Raw genomic sequence first — 16,182 nt, forward strand, 5'->3', positions numbered from 1 at the left:
CTTCGTTGGTGTCTTCTCCTGTTTTCATTAACCTGCGGTCCATCCTGTGAGTTGTGGTGCGTCATTAGAATGGGGATCACTTTCGACAGTACGTGAAGCGCCCCAAGTCCCGCCCCCACCCTACTTCTGATTGGCTAGTAGGCCTCTTGTTAGTGTGGTTGAGAATGAAAGCTGCGCTTCTCTTGGATCCAGAGAAATGTGTGTTAGATCTAGATGAACCCCAATTACATTTTTTTCCCACAGTCACGTCGGTACGCCGGAGATCCGGCACAGCGCCGGACTACTATCAGCCATGCATATATGATTGTCTTATAAGGGAGAGACTCACACCCCTACAAAACACACTTGACTGTGGACACTGTCACCGGTCTTCCAGCAGCTTCTAATTCATTGCAGACTTGCTTTTTGGTGTTTTTTGGTTGACTCTTGACCATCCTGACCAGTTTTCTCTGAGCAGCAGGTGATAGTTTGTGTTTTCCTCCTGATTGTGGCAGTGACACAACTGTGTCATGCACTTAATACTTACAAAAAATTGTTAGCACAGTTGATCTTGGGACCTGTGACTGCTTTGAAATGACTCCAAGTGACTTTCCTGACTTTTTCAAATCAATAATGTGCTTTCTCAGATTAATGCTGAGTTCCTTAGACTTTTCCATTGTAGTGTTTGTTGCTGAGTCTAATGGGTATATCAAACAAGCCCTATTAAAATGGGCCCAGAAAAGTCTTCAGTTGTTATCAATCAGAATCACTCAGAAGAAGTTAAGAGGCCATGCTACAAAACAAATTTGTATCACCAAAACTGGTCATTCAAGTTACTGTATGTATATTTTTGACCCAGCAGATTTGGTCACATCTTCATAAGACCTATAATAAATTCATATTTGAATCACAATTCTTGAATGTTTTTTGTGACAAAGTAGTAGTTGTAGAAATCATAGGAACTCAAGTCTGCCACGATATATATGCTCTTTACAAGTGCAAGTTAACTTTTGACCACAACTGTTGCATAATGCTGCATCAAATCAAACAGCACTTTAAAATAAAAGTCAATATTTTGGTTAATTCCAGCAATAGTTCTGTGCGCTGTTAATCAAATGAATGCGTTACTAGCTACAATGCAAAAAAAAAAACGTTCAGTGGATGTGCACGTCTACCTTCAGGAGAAAACTTGAAATCTGCGAGGGTTAATGTTGGTGTGACTGTATTACCTTCCAATGTATAGATATCCCGGCCCCAGGGGTATTTGGGATAATTCTTTACATCCTCTTCTGTCCTGGTGGCCTCTGGGAAGAACTCATACTTAATTAATTCTCTGTAAGAGAGACAAAGAAAGACAGATATCAGTTTATAGCACACCAGTGATAGATCATATTCAAAGTAAGACTTGGCCTTATACTTGCTCATTTAAAATGTAAAATTTGAATTTTGTATTTCATTATTTTTTGCCAACAATGCCATTGATAATTGATAGTTTAATCAAATGGGCTTAATTTGCCTTGTGGAGCTTTCTTTCTGTTGACCTACATCTGAACATGGAAAGATGCTGTGGGCAGTAGGGATGTCACGAGAACCGATACTTGCGATACCTTTCGATTCTAAAATGTCAAAACACCGACGATGCCCATTTCTTTGAAGTACCGCTCGCACCGATTCCAGTGTCAGCATCGGTGCGGCGCCTCCTCCGGAACTGATGGGGGCAGTATACGCCTCAGAGTGTTCCAGTCGATACTTACATTCAGAAGTAGTAGGTCACGAACAAGTGCAACTACACGGCATAACAGAAAACACGTGGAAGATGCGGCTGCAGCAATAGCCCCACCTCGACTTGGTGATTTAAAAAAAGGCTCAAAGAGTCGTGTATGGAAGTACTTTCCGTATGAGGCAGATGACCGTCGCGTTATCATTAATCCGCAGAAGCCATTATGCAAACGATGCTACCGTGGCCAAGAGAGGTAATACTTCCAATTTAGCAAAGCACCTGAAAGACCGTCATTCGGATTTGTTTAAAGAATTCAAGGTGAGTTCTGATTCATATTAACAACATCCAAAGAATTAACGTTTTCTGTTTGTTTTTTTTAATCTGTCATACTGAAATACACGTTACATGATGTTTTAGACGGTGGGCACATTTGTTATGGCTTATGCTATGTACGTAGCTTATGCTGTAATTTTAACATTAGCCTAGCACCATAGCACTAGTTACCTCGTAGTAATGCAGCCTCAGTTTGAAGGAGAGAGAGAGAGAATGTCTCTTGCAAGTATCTTGTCAATACTAGCGAAATTCACTGAATATCTTAGTTTAATATAGTTACAAATGAATATGCAATTGGTTTGTCAAAAGCAGGTGCAAAAAAAAAAAAAAAAACATTTTTTTTTTTTTTCTATTTTGACAAATCACACAAAACAACAATTTGTGTTATTTGTGTACAGTTTATTTTTGTAACTTTTATTTAGGCAATTTCATTTATGCAAGTTATTTCTTGTAAAGTAAGTAAGTTTTGATTTGTTTAGCATGAATAAATGCTACCTTTTTTTAATGTTTGCCTTTGTGTGATTACATCATTGGAATCAGTTTGTTTAAAAATCATATTATCTTATACAAACTGTATTGTTTTGATGCCATAATTTGCCTTAACACACTATGCAAAAGTCTGTGACATACATACATACATACATACATACATACATACGTGTAATTTATTTCTATAATTCCATTCAAAAAGGTTAAACTTTCATAGATTATAGATTCAGGGCCCACAATTTAAACGATTTCAAGTATTTATTTGTTTATTTGTACATAATTTGGGCTTCCAGCTCATAAAACCCACGAAAACAGGAATTCAAAAAATTAGAATACTGTGAAGAAATCACCATTTACTTCTCAGTTTTTGCAGAAAAAAAGGAAAGAAATTAGGATCACATCAAATCAATCAAAATATGGTACTTTCAGAACGATATGTCAATCTTCAATACTTGGTTGGGAATCCCTTTGCCTTAATCACTGCCTCGATGCGCCGTGGCATTGAGGCAATCAGCCTGTGGCATTGCCTGGGAGTTATGGAAGCTTGATGCTTGATGCTTGCTGTCAGCTCTCCTTTGTTTTTGGGTCTGGTGCCCCTCATTTTCTTCTTGATAATACCCCATAGATTCTCAATGGGGTTTAGGTCCGGCGAGTTGGCTGGCCAGTCAAGCACTGTGATGGCATGGGCATCAAACCAGGTTTTGGTGCTTCTGGCGGTATGGGCAGGGGCCAGGTCCTGCTGGAAGATGAAATCTGCATCTCCATACAGATCCTCAGCAGAAGGAATCATGAAGTCCTCTAAAACATTCTGGTAGACTGTTGCGGTGACCTTGGATTTAAGAAAGCAGAGTTTACCAACACCTGCACCGGACATTGCACCCCAAATCATGACTGACTGTGGATATTTCACACTGGACCTCAAGCAGCTTGGGTTCTGTTCCTCACCCGTCTTCCTCCAAACCCTTGGACCTTGATTCCTGAATGAAAGGCACACTTTACTTTCATCGGAAAAGAGGACCTTGGACCACTGGCCAACAGTCCAGTCCTTCTTCTCCTTGGCCCAGTTGAGACGCTTCCTACGTTGGCTCAGGCTCAGAAGTGGCTTGACCCGAGGAACCCAACAGTTGTAGCCCATCTCCCGGATGCGTCTGAATGTGGTGGTTTTTGAAGCTGTGACTCCCGCCTCATTCCACTCTTTCTGGATCTCTGCCAGATTCTTGAATCTTCTCTGTTTGATAATCCGCTGAAGCCCACGGTCATCTCTTTTGCTGGTGCATCTTCTCCTGCCACATTTTTCCCTTCCACTAGACTTTCCATTGATATGCTTGGACACAGCACTCTGTGAACAGCCAGCCTCCTTAGCTTTGTGGCTTACCCATCCTATGGAGGGTATCAATGATGGTCTTCTGGCCAGTTGTCAAGTCTGCAGTCTTCCCCATATTGAACCGAACTGAGACAATTGAACCAAAGTGACGCAATTTAATGACACCTGGGGAAACCTGTGCAGGTGCTTTGAGTTTAGTAGATGATTAGTGTGTGACACTCAGTTTAAAACAATTATGCCCTGCAAAATTTGGGCTGATTTCTTCACATTTTTTGTGACACATTCTAATTTTTTGAATTCCTGTTTTCGTGGGTTTTATGAGCTGGAAGCCCAAATTATGTACAAATAAACAAATAAATACTTGAAATCGTTTAAATTGTGGGCCCTGAATCTATAATCTATGAAGTCTAACTTTTTGAATGGAATTATGGAAATAAATAAACTTTTCCATGATATGCAAATGTTTTGGAAAGGGTCTGTGTGTATATATATACACACATATATACATATATATATATATACATATATATAAACACACACACACATATATATATATATATATATATATATATATATATATATATATATATACACACATATATATATATACATATATATATATATATACACATACATATATATATATACATATATATACACATACATATATATATACATATATATATATATATATATATATATGCATATGTATATACACACACACACACATATATATATATATATATGTATATGTATATACACACACATATATATATATATACATTATGTATATATACATACATTATATATATATATATATATATATATATATACACACACACACACACACACATATATATATATATATATATATACATACACACACTGCGGTCCATCCTGTGAGTTGTGGTGCGTCATTAGAATGCTGTTTGTTATTATTATTATTAATAATAATAATAAACCTGAGCAAAAACCCTTGAACCCTAATAAACCGCCACAAAGTCAATAGTGTCCTAGCCCCAGGCTAACAACAACAACAACAACAATAATAATAATAACAATAATAATAATAATAATAATAATAATAATAATAATAATAACATACTTATAATACTTTTATCTATATTGCACCTTTCAATATAAGACATCACATAGTGCTTAAGAAAAGAAATAAAGATTAAAAAAAATAAATAAATAAGCGATAGAGCAAGAGACATTAAAAGCAGACAACCAGCTAAAAATAAGATGGAGAGAAAAAAAGTCAGGCAAAAAATGGTGTACCGCTGCAGAAATTCTACACAATCCAACTTTTTTCTTCATCCTTCCTTTGCGCGACCGCTGTCAATCAAAGATGATCGACAGATCCCTCAGATAGAGATATTAATGATTATTTAGACAGGATTCATAAAAGATCCCCATTTAATCACTGAAATATCATTAAATGTAAGTAAATTAGCACTGTTTTGATTTTAGAAAAATAGGATAGTAAAGAAAGAATAATTGGGAAAATTAATTAATGACAGTTAGCTAGTCGCTAGCTAACGCCCAGTGGATGGAAACAGTCACCCAGTGGATGTAAATGGTCATCCAGTGGGAGACAGGGGTCACACAAAATAATCGCTTGTTTGGCAAATAACATAGGCATAAATTCCAGGGGAATGGGTGGGGGCACAAACCCTCACCCAGGGTAAAATATGATTTGCCTCACCAGTCTATCACTGTAAACACAACTACCAGTGTTTGCAGTATTAATGCAGTTTTTCTTATCTGGCAGGGTGTTGGGTGTTGGGTGTTTTGCCCATGCTGATTTTTACATTTTCAGATAAGTTAAAAAGACTGGCTCATCACACCTCTGCTGCCAGCAGACATATAGGCATAATTTGCAATGTAAAAAAAAAAACGTTTTGCACATGTGCGACACCTCCGCTGCTGCAATTTCATCCTAGGGGGAACACTAAAAGCACACTCTACGTTTATTTTTAGTCTGGAGCGAGGGACAGATAAACCCTAATAAGTCATACTTATTCGATATGGCAGCAGAAGTCAATTAAAGTAGGCAGGTGTCTGACTATGCAAGGCTCTAAATGTTCAATTCAAGAGTGTGACATTTGATTCTGAATTTTACATACATAAGATACTATATTATATTTTAAAGACATAAGGGTTTGTGTAACATGGGATCTTCTGGCAGACTAGGTCAGAAGCTTGGCAGCAGCATTTCGGACCATTTCTAAGCTTTCTAAGTTTATGGAGGTCTTGCTAAGACATGTTAAAAGAGTTATAATAACCAAAACAAGAGAAAATAAAAGCATGAATAATCATCTCCTACTGAGCTCTTTGCCTGAGTTTAATATATATTTCTCAGCAGGTACAAACAGAAGCAAGCCAAACAATTTTAAAATTTTCATGATGGTCATGATTTAAGGCCTGCCCCATAAAAACATCTAGAATTCATAGTTGGTTGAATAGATACTACTCACTGGCTGATGTTGGCTATGGTGTCCATCCAGCTGCGAATGCGGACCTTATTGCGTATATTTGGTGGGTTGCTGAACTCATGTACTATAGCAATGTGATAGGGATAGGGCCCCTGGAAGAGCTGACGCTCCAATGCTACTGAATCAATCTGGAGAGAGGACGGAGAGAAGTAGAAGATGAGGGATTCCAGTGACAGCAAAGAGAATGAGTGAAGAGACAAGAGTCAGTGGGATAAAAAGACAATCAGATGCAATTGCAACATTATGGAAAGCATCACTACATGTGTAGATGTTTGCATGAAACACAAAAGACAAACCCTAACAAATCAAACTAAATAAAAATATCAAACGGGTTGAAAATTAATGTAAATCTATATTATACTTTGATTGCTTCAATAAAACCTCATCCATCTCTAAGAGCAATCTAACAAAAAAGTCCAAATGTTTAGTTTTGGTCACATAAAAAACATGTTCATTTTCTTAAAGACAATGGTGTAGAAAGTAACTAAACTTGCCTCACTTTTATGTTGACATTTTTGTTTTATATTAAGTGTTGAATTTCTTTTTTTTTTCTATGATGCAAATAAAACATCTGAATCAAAACTTAATTCAGTCAAAAGTTGACAACAGTGCCTTGAAGATGACGCCTAGTCACCTAAGCCAAAGTTTCCTAGCTTTCCAGGATTTCTTCTGCACTGTGCTGCCCATTGCACATGCTCATTAAGATTTTTTTTCCCATCCCGCTCGTACCATAGACTTCACATTAAAAAAAATTACTTTTCAAGGTTCTGCGAAAGTTTGACATGTACAAACCCTATGGTTAATAAATTATATATATTTGTATGTTTGCATATTTGTGTATATACAGCTCTGGAAAAAATTAAGAGACATAAAAAAAGAAGGGTTCAATTCTGGCTTGACTGGCAGAGGGATATGGTGAGCGTCAGGTTGCTTCAATTGTTAAAAATTCTAAGACGGCGGTTCACAAGAACAAGGTCAGGCAGCAGACATTGGGGACAACAAAGCTACAGACCGGCAGAGGGCGAAAACAACTCTCCACTGACCGGGATGGCTGTCAACTCATTCGAATGTCACTCAGCAAACGTAGGATGACATCAAGTGACCTACAAAAAGAATGGCAAATGGCAGCTGGGGTGAAGTGCATGGCGAGAATGGTTCGGAACAGGCTCCTAGGGGCAGGGCTCAAGTCGTGTAAAGCTAGAAAAAAGCCCTTCATCAATGAGAAACAAAGAAGAGCCAGGCTGAGGTTTGCAAAATACCATAAGGATTGGACCATAGAGGACTGGAGTAAGGTCATCTTCTCTGATGAGTCCAATTTTCAGCTTTGCCCAACACCTGGTCATCTAATGGTTAGACGGAGACCTTGAGAGGCCTACAAGCCACAGTGTCTCGCACTGACTGAAATTTGGTTGAGGATCGGTGATGATCTGGGGGTGCTTCAGCAAGGCTGGAATGGGGCAGATTCGTGTTTGCGAAGGACGCATGAATCAAGCCATGTACAAGGTTATCCTGGAAGAAAACTTGCTTCCTTCTGCTCTGACAATGTTCCTCAACGCTGAGGATTGTTTTTTCCAGCAGGACAATGCTCCATGCCACACAGCTAAGTCAATCAAGTGGTGGATGAAGGACCATCAGATCAAGACCCTGTCATGGCCAGCCCAATCTCCAGACCTGAACCCCATTGAAAACCTCTGGAATGTGATCAAGATGGATGGTCACAAGCCATCAAACAAAGCTGAGCTGCTTGATTTTTTGCGCCAGGAGTGGCTTAAAGTCACCCAACAGCAATGTAAAAGACTGGTGGAGAGCATGCCAAGACGCATGAAAGCTGTGATTGATAATCAGGGTTATTCCACCAAGTATTGATTTCTGTACTCTTCCTAAGTTAAAACATTAGTATTGTGTTGTTTATAAATTAATATGAACTTATTTTCTTTTTTTCATTTGAGGTCTGAAACACTGCATCTTTTTTGTTATTTTGACCATTTTTCATTTTACTCAAAAACATACCTATAAATAGTAACATCAAAGAAACTAACCCTAAACTTTGCAGTGGTCTCTTAATTTTTTCCAGAGCTGTACAATTATGTGTATATATATATATATTAATTGTTTATGTATTCATAAGTAATGATTAAATAAGGAAGCCTATGCTGAATTATTAGCTAAACATTAATGGAGTGGGTGGGATTAGATAAATTCACACTTCTTCCCACTCCTTTTGGAACAGGTCATTAGAGTTACCTGTTTTTATATGCACTACTCTTTTGTTGGTTTGTTTATTTCGAACATGTAAATCTTTTTTTTCATAAACAAAGATTTCAATTACAATTTGATAATAGAAAAAGTATTAATTGGCCTTTTATGCAGTTTGAGGTGTCCTGTCAACATTTTTGTAGACATCTCTTTTATAATGGAGGTCTATGGGGAAAATGCTTTTTGATAAGAAGAGAGATTTTTTTTTTTAAAAATTAAACATTTCATTTATGTAACATTTCAATAACTTGGAACACAGGAATAGAACAGTTGAAAACCTTTCTAAAGATTAAGAACAATATTATGGTCTCAAGTATGATTATAAATATAAAATACAATATACAAATAAAATACTATAAAAATAGAACATTTGAAAACCTTTATAAACTGGACAGATTTGAACACTTAAGATTAAGAACAATATTATGGTCTCAAGTAAGGTCTCAATAACATGAGCAAAATAAATAAATAGCCAAAGCTATAAAATTATAAATACTGTTGAAAAATAAACAGAATTAAACTCCATTTTGGAGATGATGAAAATTATATACAATATAATATACCTATAAACTATAAATATACAAAGTAAATTAAATAGCTTTCACACTGAGGTAACAGACTTGCTGTCTGTGCTGTAAATCACAAATAAAGCAACTTGTAAGCAAACAAATGAACAACTCCTTCCTCTAAAGAAAACCAAACTCGTTGCATAGTGGAGGGGATTGAAGAGAGTTTAAAATTCTTCTTCAGGAACACCATCATGTCCACATTGTCTGTTGAGAGGCTTGCTCTCTGTGCTGTGACAATGTGTCCTGCAGTGGAAAACACCCTTCCACTGGGGACAGATGTAGCTGGGATTCCAAGGTAACGTTTAGCCAACTTGGCGGAGCACATTTTGAGAGAAATGCGCCCGGCTTGGCAGTTCATAACGGGGCTCGAGCACACTAAGTAAAATCTTGAACCCATCGTTTTCCACCACCGAAAAGGGGCGCATGTCCAGAGCCATGAATATTGCAATTGCCCTCGTAATCTTTTGAGCCCAGTCCGAATTGGCTGGCAATTTAACTTGAAATAAATTAGGGAGAGTAGACTGTTGTTGTTGTTGGGGTTTCTTTGCTCTTAAATTGATGTCGAGATGGTGCCTTAAGATATGCATTTGCATATTCGACGTGTTGCCTGTCACTTGAGGAAGCTTCTTAAAACACTTACGGCAAATGGTTTGGGTTTTGTCCACAACACGACTGCCATCCTTAATCTTAACCGGGTAGCCGAAATGTTGCCACACTGCTGACCTAAATGAGCTCGGAGTGTCTGTAATATCAGGGTTACCGGCATTAGTCATCTTCTTGTAGCCAACTTCTTCACCCAGCCTAGCAGCTGCTCGCAAAAAGTTTAGCGTCTCATGATTGGAAGGTAGTCACATGACACGCCGTTGGGGATGCTTAAAGGTAAAATTAAATAATATCCTCAACTAATTGTGTGGTTTAGGTCTACGTTTTTTTATAATGTTAAATCCAAATAATAATCATAATAATAGTCATTTAAAAAGTTTGGTAGCACTGATAGCTCATAGGGCTGGATCTGGACTGGAAGTTGTGTCGCGATTCTGCCTTCTCACACCGCGAGACAGGTTCGTGGATCTGAGTGTCGCAATTTCAGTTCCGATATGTGTATCGTTACAGCCTTAATCAAATAATATAAACGGCAGTGTGCCTCTGAGCAGGACACAGTGCACAGTATAGATAAGAATGCATCTCATTATTCATGTGCAGGTGTTTGTTAAATGGGCAACAGGTGACAGAGAAAACAGCTGTTCTAATCTGTTAACTGTGTGCCTGTATTACCACAGTGCTCATCTATGCAGACACAAAGATTTTAAAGCTGACTGACAGCTGTTCCAACCTTGTTTCTTCTCTGCTCGCAAGGATTCTTTCCATGCGCTCTCAGTGGGAGGGACAGAGATCGAATGAAAAAACACATGGAAGTAATTTAAGAGACTTCGAATGTACCCACAGATTACCAACCTGGTGCATAGGGCGCATGTAGATGATGCGGTTTCTCTCAGGAGGCATTCTCAGTATCTGATCCAGTACCTGTTCCATGTCCAGCTTTTTGCACTGAGCATAATCAAACCTGTTCACTATGGGGGCACTTTCTACTCGTAGTTGTTTCAACACTCGACATCTGGTGGCTATAGAGAGGGATGACACGAAGAGGCAGAGCAGTTTGTAAATGAATGTTCTCTGACTCAGCATAGAGATGGAACATAAATGGCTCGGAATTGTGTTTTTAAAACTCAACATGAAGTTTTTTGATTCATTAATACCATCAAAGGTTACTGGATCTGGAAATAAATATGTCTTGACTAAACTAAGCTGTCAATACTCACATTACTGAAATAGGCAGCTGATTTACACAAGATATTTAATTTGTCAGACAATGTGTGTGATGTGTTGTAATTTTTTTCCTACATTTAATAGCCCCCCTATTCAAGGTTCATTCAGATGCTTATACCATACAACACCCTATAGAAAAAGAGGTTGTCAGTATATGCAGCACTTGGGTGCAGACCAAGATCTCTTGAAACCCTTGCAATATTGCTTTAGAATTTTTAAAGTTTTGTACATTCATGGCCTCCAGAAGACGAGAGCAATTGGTAACCCACTGATTATCAGTATCGAAATCTAGAAACTAATGGTGTGATGAGGTGCTTTTCCTAAAATGACACTGTACAATCAAAGAGCAAACAGAAAATCTGTATCATAATTAGTTCAATTTACAAAAATGAGTTGCCTAAATTTTACCAAATAGTGAAAAAATGTGTACAGGTGGGTATCAGTGTCACCTGCAGCATTAAATGCAGCTCTATGTAAGGACCGTTTGGATGTAAAGCATCTGAATGTGTGATCTACAGTTAGGGACACATGAACCAAAACACATCTGTTTACATGTTGTGTTGATTACTTTATTATAGTGACCTATTTAGATTCACATAGGTTGTTTTTGTGGTTGGCTAGATTTTCCTAGATTTCCTTCCATAGCACCTACCTTTAAATTCTACATTTGTACATTGTGCAGTTGGGGCCACAAAACCACTTCTAAAATATAGAAATTTGAAAAATAATAATCGGAGTATAAACTGGGCCCACTAACTGCAGGGATAAGCTCTGAGGTAGGACGTGTCATAGACCTAGGCGTGCAAACCCCTGGAATTGCAGACTTGTCCTAGGAACATAGAATGTCACCTCTCTGGTGGGGAAGGAACTGGAGCTGGTGTGGGAGGTTGAGCGGTACCAACTAGATATAGTTGGACTCACCTTATTGCATAATACTGGTTCTGGAAGCAAAGTCCTGTAGAAAGGCTGGACTTTCTCCATATTGGGACTTGACCAGAGGAGCCGGGAGGTGTGGCGATATCCACAACCCCCAGCTAAGCACAGCTGTGCTAGAACTCTTCCCAAATGACAAGAGGGTTGACTCTATGCTACTGTCAATTGCTGAGAGGCATGCTCTGACTGTTGTGAGTGCTTATGCACAGAACAGTCACTCAAAATACCTGGCCTTCTTCAAGTCTATGGGTGGTGTGTACCATTAGTCATGGGAGTTTGCTCATCCAGTTTACATGTGTTATGTGGACTTATGGCTTATGTGGCGTATGGTCGTGTCGACCTGGGGTCCTATGGGGGTTACTGCGGAGTATGTACCAGGGCTGTTGCTACGAGCCATCTGGTTCCTAAATAACCAAAGTGAGAGCTATGTCCGTATCCTCATCACAAAGCCAAACATATTCACAGTGGTTGTTGGACTCTCGCCTAGGTAGTTTGCAGCTGAATGTGAAGCGACCGGGATGACAGCGAGTACCTCAAAGTTTGAGCCAATGGTTCTAGTAGGGAGAGAGAGGGATGGTTGCATGGAGAGCAAAAATGGTATCAACACACCATTTTCTTCAGTAAGAGGATTAAGTGAAGATTACTAGTATATATAGTATTTATACAATATTCAGTCAAAGTTATGCAACAATAAAAGTGATAAACACATTAATATAAGTAATCAAATATCAGTGTCCTATTTGTTAGTTACCATGAATGAACATCATCTTGGGGCAGTCTTTGAGGACCAGGTCAGTGATTCCACAGTTGGTCAGTGTGATGCCAACCAGGTTTTTACTCTTCAGAGACAAAATCTGCACGAGTAAAAGCATCTCAATCTTAGCTCATTGAAAGTCACATCAAAGTAGTTTTGCAGAAGTAATGCCCACTAAAAGCATTTACAACAGAAAAGCAACAGGCAAACCAAAGATTTATTTATGTTGTTTTTTTCCCCAATTGTTTGGACAAGAAATATGAGGACATAAAAATTCTCACTCTGAGCCCCACCACTCTGGGTCACCCCAGGGGAGGAAAACCTTAATTAAGGGATGGGCGATCTGGTTAAAAAATATAATATCATGATCTGCATAACCGTAATTTATGATCTAAATTGCAATTTTTTCTCAATTTTGAAATGCCCTGTAGACCAGACATGAAAACACAGCACTTTATCCATCCATAATACATCATCCAAGAAAGAGCTATTGGGATGGGTAAAAAAATCAATTCACATTACAGCAGCGATTCTTATCTCCCAAGATTCAGAATCAAGCTTCCAAATTAATTCAGTCGTTAATTGATGCTCTTAACTTTTTATAATAAAAAGACTGCAGATCGTTTATCTTAATTTCATGTTCATGTTTTATTTCATGTTGTATTTTAGAAGATTAGACTGAAAATAGTGTTCTCTTTTCTATTCATCAAATCAAGCACTGATTTAGAATCAAGAATTGTTTTGGATCGAAAAAAATCAATTCTGACTCGAATCCGACACTGAAAAATCGGAATCGAAATGTGAGATTGCCAAAGATTCACATCCCTAAAGAGCCACATAATGTAATTCATCCAATAAGGACGACAATCTAGTTGGCCACATTTCTTAACTGATATGTTCATGTGCCGCTCATCTGCTAGTCTGAGGTTATATGAAGTTTGAAAACAGGGGTAATAGAACATTCAATAGTGCAATATCTATGAATTGTTAAAAAGTGGATTTTGCACACTTCAAGAACGATCGAAATCTGAAATTGTCAGATGCCCACCCCTACCCGATATTTTACTTTTCATTTGAAAATGAATTTGTACAAGTTTTTATCATTTAACTGTGAAAACAATGTTTACAATTAGGATTATTTGTACATACCTGTATGTGGTCGTCCTCAGTGACCGGGTCTGAGGTACTTGTTGATTTGTCAGCCATTCGTTTCCTCCTCACTGATACTCTAGGTCTGGCTCTTGAAAGATCTACGAAAGATAAACAGTAACAAGTGTAAATTCACAATAGCTGCAACCAGCTGACTTACTTACAGACATGCATTCAAGTGTTATGCTGTTGTTGTTATTTACATGCTAACAACCTCAGAAACATTTGACCTCCATGGCGGATTTCTGCCTCATAGATAGAAAGTTATAGGGTGTGCACAGCTTGATAGACCAGTGATCGGCACCAGCAAGGGGACGTTTGTGCTGTGAAATGGTGCAATGAGTGTGGCTAAAATAGGGTATGAGTAGGTGCAAAGCTGTCCATAGCACTGAAACGGAGTGAAGGAGATCGATAGACAGACAGACAGAACATGTCACTTAGTTTGTTTTTGTAGCCTGCTGCTTTCATGGTTGGGAGTAGAACTTTCGGCCCTAACTCCAGAACAAGCATACTCCATGGATTTAGAATGCAAATTCTATAATACTGTCAAGACTCATAATGGTTGGCAGTTTGAAATTTATTACGATCACTGCAGCAGAAACAGAGATATTGCTTTTGTTGAGATGATTAACAAATATAAAACAGAAGTATGAACACCGGAGTGTACATAGAATGAGTTTAATTTTATAGGAGTGCAGATGGTGAATTAAGGAGTCTCGCAGCCTGAAGAAAGAAGCTGCTCCGTAATCTGGTGTTGTGACAATGGATACTGTGGCTGTGGGGGGTGTTGTCTTTTAGCATCCTCTGTCACATCATCATGATTTTACCTGTTGTTAAAAATTGTGATTAAAAAAACTAGTCATTCCCACTAATCATGAACTAGAGGTCGACAAATCTGCTGAGGTTGACCGATTAAGTACGTCACCATTTTACATGGAGGATATGCTCAGTCAATCATCATCATTTGAGGGCCACTTCTGCTAAAATATCTAAATCCTCTTAATCTAAAGTAAACAATCTGACATGGACAGGTAACTGCTGTACGTTAATGTTGGATATGCAGTAGCCATACATGCGTGACAGACTTTAATTAATGTCACATTTTTCAATGTAGACTAAGAGAGACTAATGTTACATCAGAGGTATTTTTTTCATAAAGTAATTCTCCACTCCATGAAATACCTTCCATGCATTACTCTGGCAATAGGGTTAGAAAATACGGGCTAACGTTAAATCTTTGCCGTCTCAGGGTAACGTTGGAACAGCTGATTTTACTGGAGGCTGACAAGTGTGGCATTCAAGTCATATGTAGTCTCATATAGCCAGACCTCTCATTGGGCCCACATTCAGTTTATTCTCCCCACAAGTCATCTAGTCTTGAATATATAGTGCAACACCATCACCTTGTCCACGATAGGGACAGGGAACTGAAGACAGCCAGGCAGGCAAGAAAAGAAACCATTCTGTTAACGTTACATTACTTAATACTGTACTTACCAATGTGGCGTTCTCTCTTCCAAATAATCCAGTCACGTAACTATCCATCCACTCATGAAATGAAATCGCACACTTAAGGATCCTCCTTACCCCAGGAATATGCACGAACATTAATGGTTTGTAAGAGTGGCATTTAACAATGTAACGGGACGTGCAACTGAAGTAATCCTGGCCAGTTCAGCCACAGAACAGTGCATCGTCCATTGTAAATAGAACACATTCCAGCGATGTAATCCACTAAATCACACGTTTCCAGACCTTGTGTCTTGATATCAAACAGACAGCTACTGCTAGCTTTTCAACTCAAATTAAAGAATGTGTCCTACACATCTCTAAAGTTACTCTACTAACATTACAAAGCCAGAGATTCACTGTAACTTATCAATGAGAGGATGGGAGGGACTAGGGGGAGAGAGGGTCCTAATGTTCAGTTCAACAGTTCTAATAAAATGAATACCAAAGATTGTTCAATTTTGACAGTGTTACATTTTAAAAAAGAAATACAAATATTTAAAATATGAATATAGATGACTATGTTGTACCTGTCCAGTTATCACCAACAAAATATAATGGGCATTATAATTATATATCAGCTCTCAGCTTTTTCCTTCTCCTAACTATCCTTATTATATCGGCCTTTAAAAATCCACTATCGGTCGACCCTTAGCGTGAACCATATCGCAAATAATATATTTGTAAAAATAATTGCAACAGATCGTTTGATTATATCGTTGATGTTATCTAACAAGAAATAAATGTTCATCAGTTTCTTTCAATAAAAGTACAGTGCAAAAAAGAATAATTGACAGCTTCACTGATAATTCTAACTCGTCCGTCTTGAGTCACTCAGATGT

The 16,182-nt window shown here is 38.2% G+C and overlaps 1 protein-coding gene across 6 annotated transcripts in view; it reads right to left on the reverse strand.

Moving 5' to 3' along the window:
- fbxo38 (F-box protein 38) overlaps positions 1-16,182 on the reverse strand; it is a 57,929-nt gene that overhangs the window by 13,973 nt on the left and 27,774 nt on the right. For all 6 annotated transcript variants that reach the window (XM_084352485.1, XM_084352484.1, XM_084352482.1 and 3 more), the window contains 5 exons: positions 13,832-13,932; positions 12,680-12,782; positions 10,624-10,790; positions 6,326-6,471; positions 1,209-1,312 (listed from right to left, as the gene is read on the reverse strand). In XM_084352485.1, coding sequence (XP_084208611.1) covers positions 1,209-1,312; positions 6,326-6,471; positions 10,624-10,790; positions 12,680-12,782; positions 13,832-13,932 — 621 coding nt within the window. The remainder of the gene's footprint in view (positions 1-1,208; positions 1,313-6,325; positions 6,472-10,623; positions 10,791-12,679; positions 12,783-13,831; positions 13,933-16,182) is intronic.

Source organism: Pagrus pagrus (genome assembly GCF_965226575.1).
Source record: "Pagrus pagrus genome assembly, chromosome: 5".
NCBI lineage: Eukaryota > Metazoa > Chordata > Actinopteri > Spariformes > Sparidae > Pagrus > Pagrus pagrus.